Source organism: Rhinichthys klamathensis, unplaced genomic scaffold (assembly GCF_029890125.1).
Source record: "Rhinichthys klamathensis goyatoka isolate OS25496 unplaced genomic scaffold, OSU_Roscu_1.1 h1tg000303l_1, whole genome shotgun sequence".
In the NCBI taxonomy this organism is placed as follows: domain Eukaryota; kingdom Metazoa; phylum Chordata; class Actinopteri; order Cypriniformes; family Leuciscidae; genus Rhinichthys; species Rhinichthys klamathensis.
In genome coordinates, this window is record NW_026606822.1 from 4377450 (window position 1) to 4393865 (window position 16416).

The 16416-nt window shown below is 38.1% G+C and overlaps 1 protein-coding gene across 6 annotated transcripts in view; it reads left to right on the top strand.

Moving 5' to 3' along the window:
* Nucleotides 1-16416, top strand: part of nav1b (neuron navigator 1b) — an 87497-nt gene that overhangs the window by 55195 nt on the left and 15886 nt on the right. For 2 of the 6 annotated variants that reach the window (XM_056270405.1, XM_056270409.1), the window contains 10 exons: nt 3995-4721; nt 5754-6158; nt 6835-6876; nt 6954-7108; nt 7195-7359; nt 8311-8360; nt 10521-10544; nt 10858-10935; nt 15634-15717; nt 16100-16135. In XM_056270405.1, coding sequence (XP_056126380.1) covers nt 3995-4721; nt 5754-6158; nt 6835-6876; nt 6954-7108; nt 7195-7359; nt 8311-8360; nt 10521-10544; nt 10858-10935; nt 15634-15717; nt 16100-16135 — 1766 coding nt within the window. The remainder of the gene's footprint in view (nt 1-3994; nt 4722-5753; nt 6159-6834; nt 6877-6953; nt 7109-7194; nt 7360-8310; nt 8361-10520; nt 10545-10857; nt 10936-15633; nt 15718-16099; nt 16136-16416) is intronic. The other 4 variants (XM_056270406.1, XM_056270407.1, XM_056270410.1 and 1 more) reach the window with 4 other exon arrangements.

Consider the following 16416-nt stretch of genomic DNA (forward strand, 5'->3'; position numbering starts at 1 on the left):
TAACTTTATTCTCATCTGAATTATAAATAATTGATTTCCGTATAAATACTACCACTAAAAACTTTTGTCAACAGTTGTAGGTTACAGTTTGATAAGAGTTTAGAGTGTGACAAAAGCACAATGTTGTGTTTTATTGCGAGTGTACACAAATATAAGTAAACAATTTGCAGTTTTAATGATGTCCTGTATGAAAAAAATGACGGAGTATGTTTTTTATGTTTCCACTGTTTGATCGCCCGTGCCTCTCTCACACACACACACGCACACAGTTCGATCGCGCGATTCGCGCCCGCGCCTCTCTCTCTCTCTCTCTCTCTCTCTCTCTCTCTCTCTCGCACGCGCGCGCGCACACACACACACACACACACACACAGTTCGATCGCGCGATTCGCGCCCGCGCCTCTCTCTCTCGCACGCCCGCGCACACACACACACTGTTAATCGCGCCTCTCTCTCTCTCTCTCTCTCTCTCTCTCTCTCTCTCTCTCTCTCTCTCTCTCTCTCTCTCTCTCTCTCTCTCTCTCTCTCTCTCTCTCTCTCTCTCTCTCTCTCTCTCTCGCGCGCGCACACACACACACACTCCAGCAATCTTGATCGCAGCCTGTTCATTGCTGCGTTCACAGTCACACCAAAAGCGAATAGAGCGAAATTTATCGCTATTTAAGAGTTTTTTTTTTTTTTTTACCGTGTATTCTCCGTGCAAATTCGTGCACCGAACCGTGACGCCCGTACCGTTTCGGTTCAATACGAATACATGTACCGTTCTAGTGTGAAGCCACTTTGAAGTAAAATTACACTGTAATATATATTTATATGAAGCTGTTTTCAACATTGATAATAATCAGAAATGTTTCTTGAGCAGAAAATCAGCATATTAAAATGATTTCTGAAGGATCATGTGACAGAAGACTGGAGTAACAAGTCTCAAAAATTCAGCTTTGATCACAGGCGTAAACAACATTTTACAATATATTCAAATAGAAAACTCTTCTTTTAGATTGTAATAATATTTCACAATTTTACTGTTTTCCCTGTATTTTTGTTTAAATAAAAAAAAGCTTGGTTAGCTAAAGAGTCTTTAAAAAAATGACTAGCATGTATGTTAGCATGTAGTTTGGGAGCCAGAAAGTGCTCATCTTGAAAAGTAAATCAATTATTTTATCATTTCAAACCCAACAAATGTGCTTTTAAAGTGTCGTTAGTATTAGTACAGTCAGAGAATCTCCTCTATCAGTAATATTTAGTCAATTAAACCTCATTAGCAAGTTCACATATTCTTGGTCACTATTTTTCATTGTAATATTCAGATGTGGTTCGTGTTGGTCTCATCTGACACCTCCGCTGAGTTTATATCTTGTGTGGGCTGAGACGCTCTTTACAAGCCCGTAGGCAGGGGGGGTTCGGGTGGTTCGAACGAACCCCCCTCACTGCCTTTTTTTTTTTTTTTTTATGTGATTATTGTCATCATTGTTTTAATCAATGCTTGTGACAAATATTCTGTGTTGCTGTTTCAAATTAATATGATTATTGTAGCTGGACGTGTGTGTGTGTGTGTGTGTGTGTGTGTGTGCGCGCGCGCAGTTCAGAGAGCGTTCTCGCAATACACTTTTCAAAGCAACGGTGAAGAAGCATCGCATCTGAATGATAGGGCTGGGGATCGAGTCCAAAAAGAATCGATTCCGAGGCGTTGGGAATTGAGAGTCGATTCCAAAGGTTCAAAATGCAATGGTTGGAATCGATTCCGGGGAATGATCTTACTCGTTGTAGTTTAGGACAAGTAATACATCTGATTTATGAAATCAATCGACAAAAACAATCAAAATCATTAAGTCGTTAAATTCAAGTTCACGTAAACGTTTCCCTCCGCTGCGGCTGTCAGTCATTCTCCATTCAGCGTTCAAACAGCGCGTCGCGTTCGGGTACGACAGTCAACATGATGAAACTCTCTCCAAGATGATTCACTGTTACTATTATTGTACTTGATCTGTAGATAAAGCTCTATGGTTTCGCATAAAATGACTATATTGCTGGACTGTATTGCTGTATCTTAACCATGTTCCTTTCTACCGTGTGTCTGTTAGAACACAGGAGAGCACTATCATTCTTCACGCGCACTGTAACTGAAATTTAAAACTGTTAAAAGAAAAGGCTCAATAAACTATTGTATAGATAGATGGCAAAAAATGCATCTCAAAATGCATCAGATTGATGCTTTAAAATATGTAATATTTAAAATTTTCTCACGGGGGAGCATGCCCCCGGACCCCCCTAGAGGGGTAATATCCCTCTCACCTGGGGGAGGAGTTATATATATATATATATATATATATATATATGTGTGTGTGTGTGTGTGTGTTTATTTATTTATTTTTTAATTAAAAGGATTTCTATATTTTATCCACTCAATAGACTACAATATAATAGCCATATAAACGTAGTGTAATTATAATAATAAAATATTTTTATATCGTTAACCAGCAGACAAGCTAATCCAGCACAAATTAGTGCATAAAAGGTCACCAAAATGAAGTATTTGAACCTCATAATTAAATACAAAAGGAGAAAAAAAAACTGCAAAAAGGTCCACTTTTTGAAAAAAAGAACCCCCCCCCTTTAATAGGCTGGCTACGGACCTGTTTTATCTTTGCAGTGTCTCTAATTAAACGCAGTGCTTGCCCTCGTCTCCATCCATGACTCACATACTGTAGATTTAAGCCACAGAAACTTAACCATGGCTTCAATCGGGTTCTCTCCATGACTTCATCTGATGTCATACCCCCAAGGCTTTCCTGCTCACCTTTCAAAGACACTTCTCTGACTCTGACCACACAGAGGACGTGTGTCATCCTGGTTTTGGTCATCAACACTGATTCAGCTGTGTGTGTGTGTGTGTGTGTGTGTGTGTGTGTGTGTGTGTGTGTGTGTGTGTGTGTGTGTGTGTGTGTGTGTGTGTGTGTGTGTGTGTGTGTGTGTGTGTGTGTGTGTGTGTGTGTGTGTGTGTGTGTGTGTGAAAGGAAATGAAACTTTATTGATGATGAGGCTGATTTGGTGATTTCCCACATAAAACTGCTGTCGTGGTATCATGGTATCAGATGGTAATAGCAGGGTATTTTGATGTATTTCACAGAGCTGAATGATTACCAATTCATTTATGTGGTTTTAACATGACATTTCAGGATACTTCAAAGAATGCAATGGATTATTTCCACCCTAGAGGAAGAGGTTTGCTCTTTATGATAATTAATGTAGTATGAACATCTCAGGTTTCTGGTTTTGGCTTTCATTGGGGTTTGGTGTGTTTAAAACTCTGTTTTAAAAATATGATGTTATTATTGTTAAATAAAACTATTAAAAAATATTATTTTTGCTGAAATATAGCTGGAATAAAATATAAATATTAGATGAAAATCTTCAACTTAAAAAAACATAAATTAAAATTTAAAATGTTGCCTTGGCAAATAACTGTTTAAGTATTATAATTACTAAAATTACTAAAACATTAAATTAAAGCGAAATGGCAATATTAAAAAGCTATACAATTACAAAAGCATGTAACAAATTGAGACACAACTAAGACCAAAGGAAAACTGAACATAAAAGCTAATTCCAAATATGAATTAATACTATTTAAAGGATATTATAATTACTTGATGAAGAGATTTGATAGAGATTGTGGTTACAAATATTGTAGATTTGATTTATCTTTATGGATGAAGTAGAACCAGTTCTCATGTCTTAGATAATATGATTTTAAAGAAATTTCTCTGAACAGTACATTGAGAAAAATTCCCCTGAAATCACATAAAAATAGCAGAAAATATTGTATGAAGTGAAATTTTGTCATTCACCACTAATATTCCCCTCTGTATCTTCAAACACGTCCAGATGTGTGACACCAAACGTTGATGCTCAAGGGTTTAAATATGCACATGTACAAATGAGATATGATGCGATGTTGTCAGTTTTAGTGACTGTTTCCTCTCTTTCTCTAAAGTCCCCAAAGGAGACTCAAAGGCAGTTGAAAGGGTGAAAATGTCAGTGAAGGCAACGGGTCTCCAGCGCTCCCGCTCTGATGCCGGCCGGGAGAACGCCGAGCACCGCAAGCCTCCCTCGGGTCTGGTGAAACCCTCCGCTGGCGGCTCCTTTGGTTACAAGAAACCCCCGACCACCGGTACCGCCACTGTCCTGACAGCAGGAGGCGCCACTATCACCAGTGGCTCGGCCACTGTGGGCAAAACCCCAAAGTCCTCGGGCATCCCCATCAAACCCGTCCCAGGTGGAGGTGTGCGCAAAAACAGCTTTGATGCCAGCGGCTCCGAACAGGGTTTCCTTGCGCCCAACGCTCGCGGTAGCATTCAATATCGAAGTCTTCCACGACCTGCAAAATCCAGTGCTATGAGTTTAACCTCTCGCCCTGTTAGTGGCAGCATCGATGCCAGCCTCCTCACTCTTAAACCCGTGCCAGCTTTGCCCAACACCATGCCCACCAGAGGAAAAGAAGGAGGCAGCTTTAAAGCGGCTAGTCGCCCGAGCTTTACAGGACCCGTCAACCAAACGGATCGTGAGAAGGAGAAGGAACGGGCCAAGGCCAAAGCGGACCTGGAGATCAGCTGTCTGAAGGCCGAGAACAGCTGTGGAGAGCCTGTGGAGAAGATCCATCGAGTGCGGAGGACGAGCTCGAGTAAATACCCTGAACTGAGCTCTCCGACCTGCACGCCGAGGTACGGCATCATCTGCAGAAACACCATGTCAAATAACAGTCATTGCAACCATTTCATTTGTAAAATAAAATTAGGTGAAATAAAACATATTCTTTTTTTTTTTTTTTTTACTGTAAAATGGAAATAAATTACTTAATAATTAAAAAAAAAAAAAAAAATATATATATATATATATATATATACATATATATACATTATATATAAAAAAAAATATATACACATTTTAATATTAATTTAATATTAATATATCTATATATGTTCATATATATATATATATGTGCTTCAAATCTATGCTTATTGAATTATATATTAAATATTATTAAACTTTAATGATGATTTCGTTTGTCCTAAATTATTTATATATTTTATGTAATTATTTATATATTATTTTGTATTATTTATATATAATATTCAATTAAATCATCAGGTATAAAAATAAATATTTATATTTTAAAATATATATTTTCTATGTGCTACACAGCACCTCATTCGTTTGAAATAAAAAATATATTTTTAAAATTTCATGAGTTGATTATTATGATTTGTTAATTTTTTTAATAAATTCTAATTAGTTACAGCTAATGATTCTGATCTGTGGCTTTGTAATTTAAATATTTAACAAATCATATAAATCAATTCATGATACTTTCAAATAATAATTAACAAATGGTAAAAAAATGAAGTGACTCACGTAGCGATGCAGCATTTAAAAAATAAAAAATAGGGGAAAATATATCAAATAAGTGTTTAATTTAGTAAATTAAGCAACTTTAATTGGCAACTTTTTTGAAGGAAATATTCTGCTGATGCCTTGTGTGTTTATATTACGCAAGTTATGCTCCTCAATTATTTAAAAGCCTTTCTGGAACAGGACATAAAGAGCCTTTGAGGTGGATTTTATGGTTGGCGGCGTGTTCTTTATTTAGTTCCTTTGGATGCACTGAAATCCCTCGGCTTCATGCGGTGCTCGACTACAGAAGGTCTTTGAGTTCATGACGTCACTGATGCTGATTTGTGCTTTTACTCGAACAGGTTGCTGAGTGGGAAGTCTCTGGTTCACCCTCCCAGCCTGGCTCTCCTAGACAAGGTCAACTCCAACAGTCTGGACTCCTGTATCACCATCCAAGACCTTCCTCCAAAGATCCCTCCCTACTCCAAGCTCCAGGACCTGGCGGGCTCCCGCTTGCCCCCTCGACTCACCCCGAGCCCAGCGCCGGTGCTCCACATCGACTCTCCCAGCTGTTTCTCCGGCCAGGCTCTGTCTGTGAGCAGTTCCCCGATCCTCTACCCGAAGATGTCCGGCCTGCACCGCAGCATGGAGTCACTGCCTCTTCATATGAGCGTGCCCTTAAAAACTGATCTGGGAGACCGGGAAGAAGCCAGGAGTACTGGGACGTGGGGCGCAGGCAGTCGGACCTCCATCACTTTAGGCGACAGGTGAGTTCAGGCTTGTATAATGGCTGTGGTTTAACTGAGCAAAGTACAGCAAAACCGTGATTTCATATAGAATAATGAATGAATGAACCTGTTAAAAAGAGCAGCATAACTGCCACCAGCATTGTTTTTAAGGATGCTGGTGTGCAGGCCTCACTTAAAGTGCCTATCAAATCAATAATTGTGGCTTTTAATCCATTAGCCATTTTTTAATTATGAATTAATATTATTCTTTTAACATATTTTGTAATCGGTAATATTATCATGTTAATTAAAATTATTTATTTTATTTTATATATGTACATTATATATAATGTATATAGATCTAGAATTTTATCATAATTTAATAATATATATACTGTATATATTATTAATATAATATATAATATAATAAATATTCTCAATATATATATATTCTCAACCTTCTCAATTTATATATATATATATATGTATAAATTGTGTACACTTATACTCCTGTACACACTTAATGTTTCAAATGAGCACAATAAAATATTAAAAGAATGCTCGTCATCTGGTGTGAGCCAGTCGCCCCCTACTGGCAGAATAAACTAGATGAGGTACACTATCAGATGAAGATTGTGGACTGGATATCAGTGTAATGCTAACAGTGCTGATTTGGGGTGAGGTATTTATATGTGCTGCTCTCTACCCCTCCCAGTTTACAAACTGATAGGAACACCTTACCCAAGAAAGGATTCAGGTACATTTATTTAATCGAAAAATGAACTAGTACAGCAATGCGATGTAAGGTGATTCTGACATCACTGTCTTCCTCAGTCGCTATGGCAGCGGTCAGTCCGATGGCGAAGGAAGGGAACGCCGCCATTCCCACACCATCACTAGCATGACGGATTCGGAGAGCCCGCCTCAGCTTCCTTCACCCACACACGTGACACAGCCCTTCCTAGGAAAAACACCGCCAACCAACGTGGGTAAGTGAAGTCTACAACACCTTCTCGTTTTGCAGGTGAGACCTGATCACATGACTGAGATAAATCACTTGTGACGTTCTCCACAGTGGCGCCAATCCCGAGTTCCCAAATCACACGATCCAACAGCATCCCAGCGAATGACATGGGCTACGAGCTGTACGGGACCTCTCCTCTGGGCAGCTCTCTCTCTCTGGCCGACCGACCGAAGAGCATGATGAGATCCGGATCCTTCAGAGAGCCCAGTGAAGATGGTGAGCCACCGGAAACGTTCTGCACCTGTCCCTCACTTTGATTGGACGTGCATAAATGCTTCACTTTGCTAATAAACATTGTTCGTATGCATGCAAACATAAATACAAAGTCAATCTACTGTAACTTAAAAGTGTTACCTGTTGCTTTTAACGGGCATAGTGAGTTAAACCAACCTGTTTTTTTTATCTCATTTTTACTGATAGCTCAATATCAGTGTTATTTTATTTTTATTTTTATACTGTTTTAGTATTAAACTTTTTTTTTTTGTATTAAAAGCTTTCCAGTAGCTCAAAGAGTAGAGCGTTGGTGCTTGCAACGCCAAGGTCATGGGTTTGATTCCCAGGGAAAGCAAGAACTGATAAGAATGTAAATGTGTACATTGAAATGCAATGTAATTATTAATTAATATTTTGAAGTTTATATTTTTATTATTTCATTTTAGTTTTTAGTAATTTTGTTAGGTGTTTTTGCCCTTCTTATTCATTTTTAAATGTTCTATTTAGCTATTATTTTCTATTTAATTTTATTTTTATAGTTTTAGTACTGAAACTTATTTCAATTATTTGCCAAGACAACATTTTTTTAAGTTTATGTTTCTCATCACATATTTATATTTTATTTCAGCTTTATTTTCAATTACCAGAACACATTTTAGTTAATAACAACACTGTTCAATGGCCAAACAAGACATCTAATGAATACTTACAGTCATCATGAAATCGAGCCGAGGCTATTTTCTGTAATACATGATCCTGGTTCTAGTTTGAATCATTCTTGAATCTTCAGTGCATATTATTCTAAACATCAGTGAAGTCTACTAATGTTTTACTTGTTAAATATTATGTTTCATTTTAATATATACCATATTAAAACAAGTAATTGGTTGCAAACATTGTTTCATGTTTACTTAATTTATAAAGTAAAAATGCACTGTGCTCTCTTTCTCTCAGTTCATGGATCTGTGCTGTCTCTGGCCTCAAATGCCTCATCCAACTATTCTGTGAGTAGAAACTTATGAGGAATTGGGTTGATTTCTGTATTTTGTTCAAATGATGATGTTGAATGATGGTCAGATGGCTCTATTGGTCAGAGGTCTTTTTATTTTATTTTATAGAATAGAAAAATAAAAATTCAAAGTTCATCAATCTTGAACTTTATTATATAGATAAATCAGAAAACTCTACACTTAAAATTGAATGGAGCACAAAATCTGATCTGACTGGCCCTTTAATTCTTGCAGTTTCTCTTAAAGTGATAGTTCACAGAAAAATGAAAATTCTGTCATCATCTACTCCCTCATGTCGTTCCAAACCCATAAGACTTTCGTTCATCTTCAGATCACAAATGAAGATCTTTTTAATGAAATCGGAGAGATTTCACTACCACTTTGACGCTTCAAAAAGTTCATAAAGAGATCGTAAAACTAATCCATATGAATTGAGCGGTTAAGTCCAAATTTTTTGAAGAGACTCGATCGCTTTATATGATGAACAGATTTAATTTATGCTTTTATTCACATTTAAACGTTGATCAACTCACATCAGTTGTGGTCAACAGAAGCTCAAGCTTGTTTGCTGGACGTGTGAGAACCAATGAGGTTCATTCTCGTGTTACGCATCACGTTTGAGCTTCTGTATGAACCAATGAGGTTCATTCTCGTGTTACGCATCACGTTTGAGCTTCTTTAAGAACCAATGAGGTTCATTCTCGTGTTACGCATCACGTTTGAGCTTCTGCAAGAACCAATGAGGTTCATTCTCATGTTACGCATCACGTTTGAGCTTCTGTAAGAACCAATGAGGTTCATTCTCATGTTACGCATCACGTTTGAGCTTCTGTAAGAACCAATGAGGTTCATTCTCGTGTTACGCATCACGTTTGAGCTTCTGTAAGAACCAATGAGGTTCATTCTCGTGTTACGCATCACGTTTGAGCTTCTGCAAGAACCAATGAGGTTCATTCTCATGTTACGCATCACGTTTGAGCTTCTGTAAGAACCAATGAGGTTCATTCTCGTGTTACGCATCACGTTTGAGCTTCTGTAAGAACCAATGAGGTTCATTCTCGTGTTACGCATCACGTTTGAGCTTCTGCAGGAAACCAATGAGGTTCATTCTCATGTTACGCATTACGTTTGAGCTTCTGTAAGAACCAATGAGGTTCATTCTCATGTTACGCATCACGTTTGAGCTTCTGTAAGAACCAATGAGGTTCATTCTCATGTTACGCATCACGTTTGAGCTTCTGTAAGAACCAATGAGGTTCATTCTCGTGTTACGCATCACGTTTGAGCTTCTGTAAGAACCAATGAGGATCATTCTCGTGTTACGCATCACGTTTGAGCTTCTGTAAGAACCAATGAGGTTCATTCTCATGTTACGCATCACGTTTGAGCTTCTGTAAGAACCAATGAGGTTCATTCTCATGTTACGCATCACGTTTGAGCTTCTGTAAGAACCAATGAGGTTCATTCTCGTGTTACGCATCACGTTTGAGCTTCTGTAAGAACCAATGAGGATCATTCTCGTGTTACGCATCACGTTTGAGCTTCTGTAAGAACCAATGAGGTTCATTCTCATGTTACGCATCACGTTTGAGCTTCTGTAAGAACCAATGAGGTTCATTCTCGTGTTACGCATCACGTTTGAGCTTCAGCAAGAACCAATGAGGTTCATTCTCGTGTTACGCATCACGTTTGAGCTTCTGTAAGAACCAATGAGGTTCATTCTCATGTTACGCATCACGTTTGCGCTTCAGCAAGAACACAGAACATTCTGCTTATGTTCGCTGGTCAATGTTTCTATGTGAATTAAAGCCTAAATTCAATCTGTTCATCATATAAAGCGATCGAGTCTCGTCAGAAAATTTGGACTAAACCGCTCAATTCATATGGATTAGTTTTACGATCTCTTTATGAAGTTCTTGAAGTGTCAAAGTGGTAGTTGTGTAGCTGTCAATGGAGGGACAGAAATCTCTCAGATTTCATTAAAAAGATCTTCATTTGTGTTCTGAAGAGGAACGAAAATTCTTATGGGTTTGGAGCGACATGAGGGTGAGTAAATGATGGCATTTTAACGCACAGGCTTTTTTTCCTCTCTTTTTCCTGTTCTTGCTCACCTTTCTTGGTCTTTATCTCCAATTCTGTATCATGCACTCTCAGAATGAAGAGAGAATTCAAGGAGAGGTAAGACTTTTCTTATGACGCTGTTGTCGGCTTGTCCTTATCCTTTGCTTCCTCTTATTTTCTGCTCAAGATATAAAACATTCATATTCACGTTTGAATCTGAGTCTGATCCACACTGCAACTCATTCTGGCCAAGAACCAGACATGTAAATCAACCAACCATAGTTCTCTTTTTAAGTGACGTCATTCTTATACTAATTTCATTACATTTCAAGCTTAAACCATCTTTTGCTGACCATAAATATCTGTGTTTTGAAAGTACTATAGTGCTGTATATGACTTTGTGTTGTTTGCAACTCGTTTTCCATCTCAGCAAATCCGGATACTGAGGCGTGAGCTCGAGTCGTCTCAGGATAAAGTGGCCAGCCTGACCACCCAACTCTCAGCAAATGTACGTGCAAAAACACATACACTATTATATACGCAAAAAATGAGGGTTATTTTACTGCATTCTATTTTCTTGGTATTATTTTAAAGTAATACATGTACATAGATCTCTTAATCACATTTCTCTTTTTTTATATTATACATTTAAAATTTTAATTTGTTGTTTTATTTCATTTTTATATTATACAAGTCACATTTATTGTGTCATGATAGCTATAGCAATTTCAGTCTTTATACATATTAAAAGGTACAGTTCACACAAAAATGAAAATTCTGTCATTATTACTCATCCTCGTGTCGTTCCAAACCCGTAAGACTTTCGTTCATCTTCGGATCACAAATGAAGATCTTTTTGATGAAATCTGAGAGATTTCTGTCCCTCCATTGACAGCTACGCAACTACCACTTTAACGCTTCAAAAAGTTCGTAAAGAGATCGTAAAACTAATCCATATGAATTGAACGGTTTAGTCTAAATTTTCTGCCGAGACTCGATCTCTATATATGATTAACAGATTTAATTCAGGCTTTTATTCACATATAAACATCCATTAATCAAAAAGATCTTTATTTGTGATCCGAAGATGAACGAAAGTCTTGGAACGACATGAGGGTGAGTAATAATGACAGAATTTAAATTTTTGGTTGAACTATCCCTTTAAATGTCCATAATATGTTGTCATAGCTGTTTGTTTATCAGACACTCACCGGCATTTCTACATTCTACCACTTTTCTAAACTTTTCAATAATCATTGCTTGTTTCCCCAGTCAACCCAGGATTATTAGTTAATTATTGAGTGTTGCCATGCAATGTTGATCTTTATAATCACAATATTTCTAGTGTTTTAAATCCAGCTGTCTCTGGTGTCAATAATTGATCACTTCTCACAGCAAACTCCCACTAACCTGCTTTTCAACTCACCCTGCACTGATCAGCAATACAGTCACACACTGTAGTGACGCTCATATGAAGACAGGATTAGTTTTCCCAGTCTGAGTCGAACAGGATTAAAATCAATCAAAGCATGAATTTACCAAATCACCTCAGGGAAAAGTAGTCCTGTCTGAGTAGGGGTCTACATTGTGCTTTAAATGTGTGGAAACCGAAGGTGAGAATGCACCTGTAAATCCCCTCCAGAGGGCCCTGATTTCTGATCGCAGTGTATATATGAGTGTGTATGTGGGATGGAGAGTTGTGGCCCTATAGTCCTAACAGCGCTCTCCCTCTCTCCCTGGCTGATGTCCTCTCCTGGCCTCTGATGACTGACTGGTTCCTGGGGTTGCTGGCTGTTGCAGGCAGGCCAGGTTTGTTGGACTGTCACTCGCTGTTGCATGTGTGTGTGTGTGTGTGTGTGTGTGTGTGTGTGTGTGCCTCTCGAAGGCCTCCCTGCCCTTAGAGTGGCGTTGACTGATGATGTGAAGTAGGACTGGGTACAAAATATCGATTTAGCTCGATTTTAATCGATTCTCATTTTTATGAACCGATATCGATTAAATCACAAGAATCGATCTTTTAGACTATTCTGTTTTCAGATGATGGATGAACAGAACGTTGCATCGCGCCTCCCATCAAATAAGTCACAATAAGCTTTGTGCTTTGTTACTCTTGATATGCGTCCGAAATCGTGTACTTCCTTACTATATATAGTCTGCGTAAAATAGTAGAAAAAAGTCCCTGGATGTCTTACTGAGATTCTGAAGTGCGCATTCACTTTACTATCCCGTGATAATAAGTTGATTGTCGCCAAGTTTTATTTACACAAATGTAGATATGTTAAAGTTTCTCCAGGTTTTGAGGCATTTAAACATGATTTAAAAATTTTATTTCAATCCTTAAAACAATTAAAAAAGAGGAGTGCCTTAAAACTCTCTAAATTACTGACAACATACAGTACATGGATTAACCCCCCTGAAATTTGATTTCAATCTGTAATTTAATATAATTTGCTTTACGTGTTTTGGTGTTATTTTCATTTTTATTTATGTATTTTATCTTATTGTTTTCTTTTTGTTTATGATATGCTGATTGATCTTATTGTTAATGTGTTTAACAATATGATAATGCCTGTTTGTTATTTGAAAAAATGTAATAAAGTAAAAAAAAATTAAAAAAACGTAACTATCCCATGAGGCCATGGGAGATGATTTATGAAGGGAAGTGAAACGACGCAACTGACGCTGGTAAGTCACGTGACAGTAACAACATGGTGAATGTGTAGTACGTACGAATTACGAATTTAAAATTCATACTACCGATTTTTACAGTCGCGAAGCAAATTCAAATATACCTACTCAGACAGTATGCGATTTCGGACACAACAAAAGTCTCAGATTTCAAATTCTGTCCATTTTATTATGGAATTTAAACAATAAATACTGTTTTGGCACTGTTTAATATGGCTTGAAAGATCGCTGTTGTTGTGCCGCCTCAGATCAGATCAAGCCCTTAGATCAAGTGAAACAGGAATGCACCATCTCTTCCTCTTTACTGCGTTTTACAGCACGAAATAAACATGAATGAACATCAGAAGGTATGTTGAAATATACAGTACAGCTTGCCGAAATCCTTATCTTGTCTCATGTAACTTAATCGCTCAGTGTTTCAATCGTGGAAAGTCATCAATAAAACAGCTTGAGAATTATTCACAGCAGCGCCATCTTTTATTTTTAACACGAAATGAAAGCGAGCAAACGAACATTGCAAACATATCTTCCAGAGAAATTGATTTTTATACCACTTTTTATATAGCGGATGCCATTGAAAACATGGCAAGTCTTTCCCTCACAGCCTCGCTTTCATACCTGAATAAGGTCTAAGTTATTAGAAAAGAGAAAATTAGCCATGTATTATATATTTCCAAAATAATTGTTATCGAATCGAATTTAATCGGAACAGAATTGCAAGCTTGTAAATCGAATCGTGAAATTTGTGTCAATGCCCAGCCCTAATGTGAAGTTGAAGTTATTTATGTTTGCTCTGTGGCTTTTTGGGTGTCATCTGACCTAATGCTGATGATGTCATAGTGTTTACCCTGTGTGGGAACCGGAACCGCAAACACTGACATAATCACAAATGCACTAATTGAGGATTAAAAGTTGCATTTGCTTATTTGAACAAACCCATAACCCAGAGTATTCAATTTTGTGTGTGACTTGTATTGCATCATTTGTGCTTTGTATGTCCACCCAGAACACCTTTGGAACCTCTTACAATACCCTAGCAACTGCTTAACAACCACCCAGAACACTCTAGTAACCTAATATCAGTGTGATAACACACCTTAACAACCACATAGCAACACCCTGGAAATCACATAGCAACACCGTGGAAGCCATACAACATCCTAACACTATTTAGCAATGCTCTTGCAACCACTTAGCAACACCCCATTAATCACATAACAATGTCCTGGCAACCAATCATAACACTCTAGCAACCACTGAGAACCCCCTAGCAACCGCATAGCAAATCCAACGCACTAATAACCACTCAGAACACACCGCATAGCAACGCCCTAGTAATTATACCGAACACCCTTGCAACTGCATAGCAGCATGGTAAAAAAACACTCATCACAAGCAAAAACATAGCAATTCAGTGGCAACCTTCCATAACATCCTAACAACCAATTGGCAACCATTGAGAACACCTAAGCAACCACAGAGCAACACCCTGCTAACCACATAGCAACTATCCATAACACCCTATCAACCAATGAGAAAACCCTAACAATTGCATAGCACACTAATAACCACTCAGAACACCACATAGCAATGCCCTGGCAACCATCCATCACACCCTAGACACAGCATAGCAAACCTTTAGCAACCATGAAAACACGCTATAGCAACCACCTAGAAACACCCCATAGATATATACACTAGATGTCGCCTTGTCGTCAATAGAGCCGCCATCATGGAACAGGGGAGCCCCTCCTCTTAAATGCATAAGCATCAATGTAGGCAAAGGTCTAACGGAAATAAAATCACCATAAATCGTCATGAATGCGATTTTCTAGGTTTTTTGGTTCGTTCCAATGGTCAGACATGTATTTATCATTGAGTCCAGAGAACATTTTTTAAAAATTATTTTTTTTTAAAACATTCTTCCTAGTTCAGATTTCGTTTGTGTGAACATCCATACGCAGCGCAAAAGTCCGAAAATCCATCGATTCGAAGTACAGGCGGAGATAGCAGCATTACCTAGCTACTTCCTATGACAAGACCCCTGTTCCAAGATGGCGGCGGTTTTGGCGCATGCTTAGAACCCCAAGGCGACATCTAGTGTATATATCTATGGAAACACCCTGGTAACCAGCCACAACAGCCTAGCATCCCGTGGGAGAGTTTTTCCAGGAAATGTAAACATGTAGTTGTGATGCAGTAGCATGCGCAGCCGGAGTCGGAGTGAGAAGCATGATGGATATTGTATTTTTTATCAGGATGATTCCATAGTCTCGTTCATACACTCTCTCTTTTGTAGCGTGTGTGTCATCACATGGCAACCTCATGTTTTTGTCCTTTCCAGCCTGCAGGTCATCCTCTCTTCACCCTCCATCCATCCATTCATTTCAACAGCTGTTCTTGATTCCCGTCCTTTCCCGTCACTCCCGTCCAGATGGAGACACACACATCTGAGTGTGTGTTGTGTAATGATGCGTAGTGTACAGTATGTCAGACACTAACCTGTTCCTCTCTGCAGGCCAACCTGGTGGCGGCGTTTGAACAGAGTCTGGCCCTCATGACAGCACGACTACAGAGTCTGTCGGTCACTTCTGAGCAGAAGGTCAGTTTACAGCAAGAATGTAACTATGTCTTCAACATGGATGGTATTGGTCTTTTTATTTAAAGGCATTAAATAATTAAAGGATTTAAAGGTATTTAAGGGAATATAGAAAAAAAAGAAAGAATGTAGTTATTAAGTAGCCTAATCAATTTAAACTATTTGCAAATAATATGTAAGGAATTGATGATGGGCCATTGAATTATTAGAAAAATAATGCATTATTATTATTATTATAACGTCATTTTAGAGCTAGTAACGGAGGCTTGAGGCTTTGATAGTAGACTAATGCAGTTATTAATGCAGTTATTAGAGAGAGAGAGAGAAAGAGAGAGAGAGAGATAAAGTGTGTGTGAATTACCTGAATCTGTGCGTCTCTCAACAGTGTTCGGGCAGCAGCGTCTCTACTAATAGCGAAACTGTAAGTTTATCTGCTTCAAGAACAGTACCGTTATTACCTCGCTAGTGAGAAATGTCATGTAGCTTTTAAGTTGCTAAACTATTTTACTGATAAAAACGCAGTGCTAACAACACGTTTCTGTGTGAGTGTGTGTCCGTACTGTGTGTGTGGGTTTGAGCGGGAGAGTGAGACTATGTGGTTTACGTACATAATAAAACTTAATTTTGTGGGAAAAAAACCTTGAAATAATTTGTTTTTATTCTATTGTTAACTATATTTATTTGCATGGTCAGTGTCGTTGT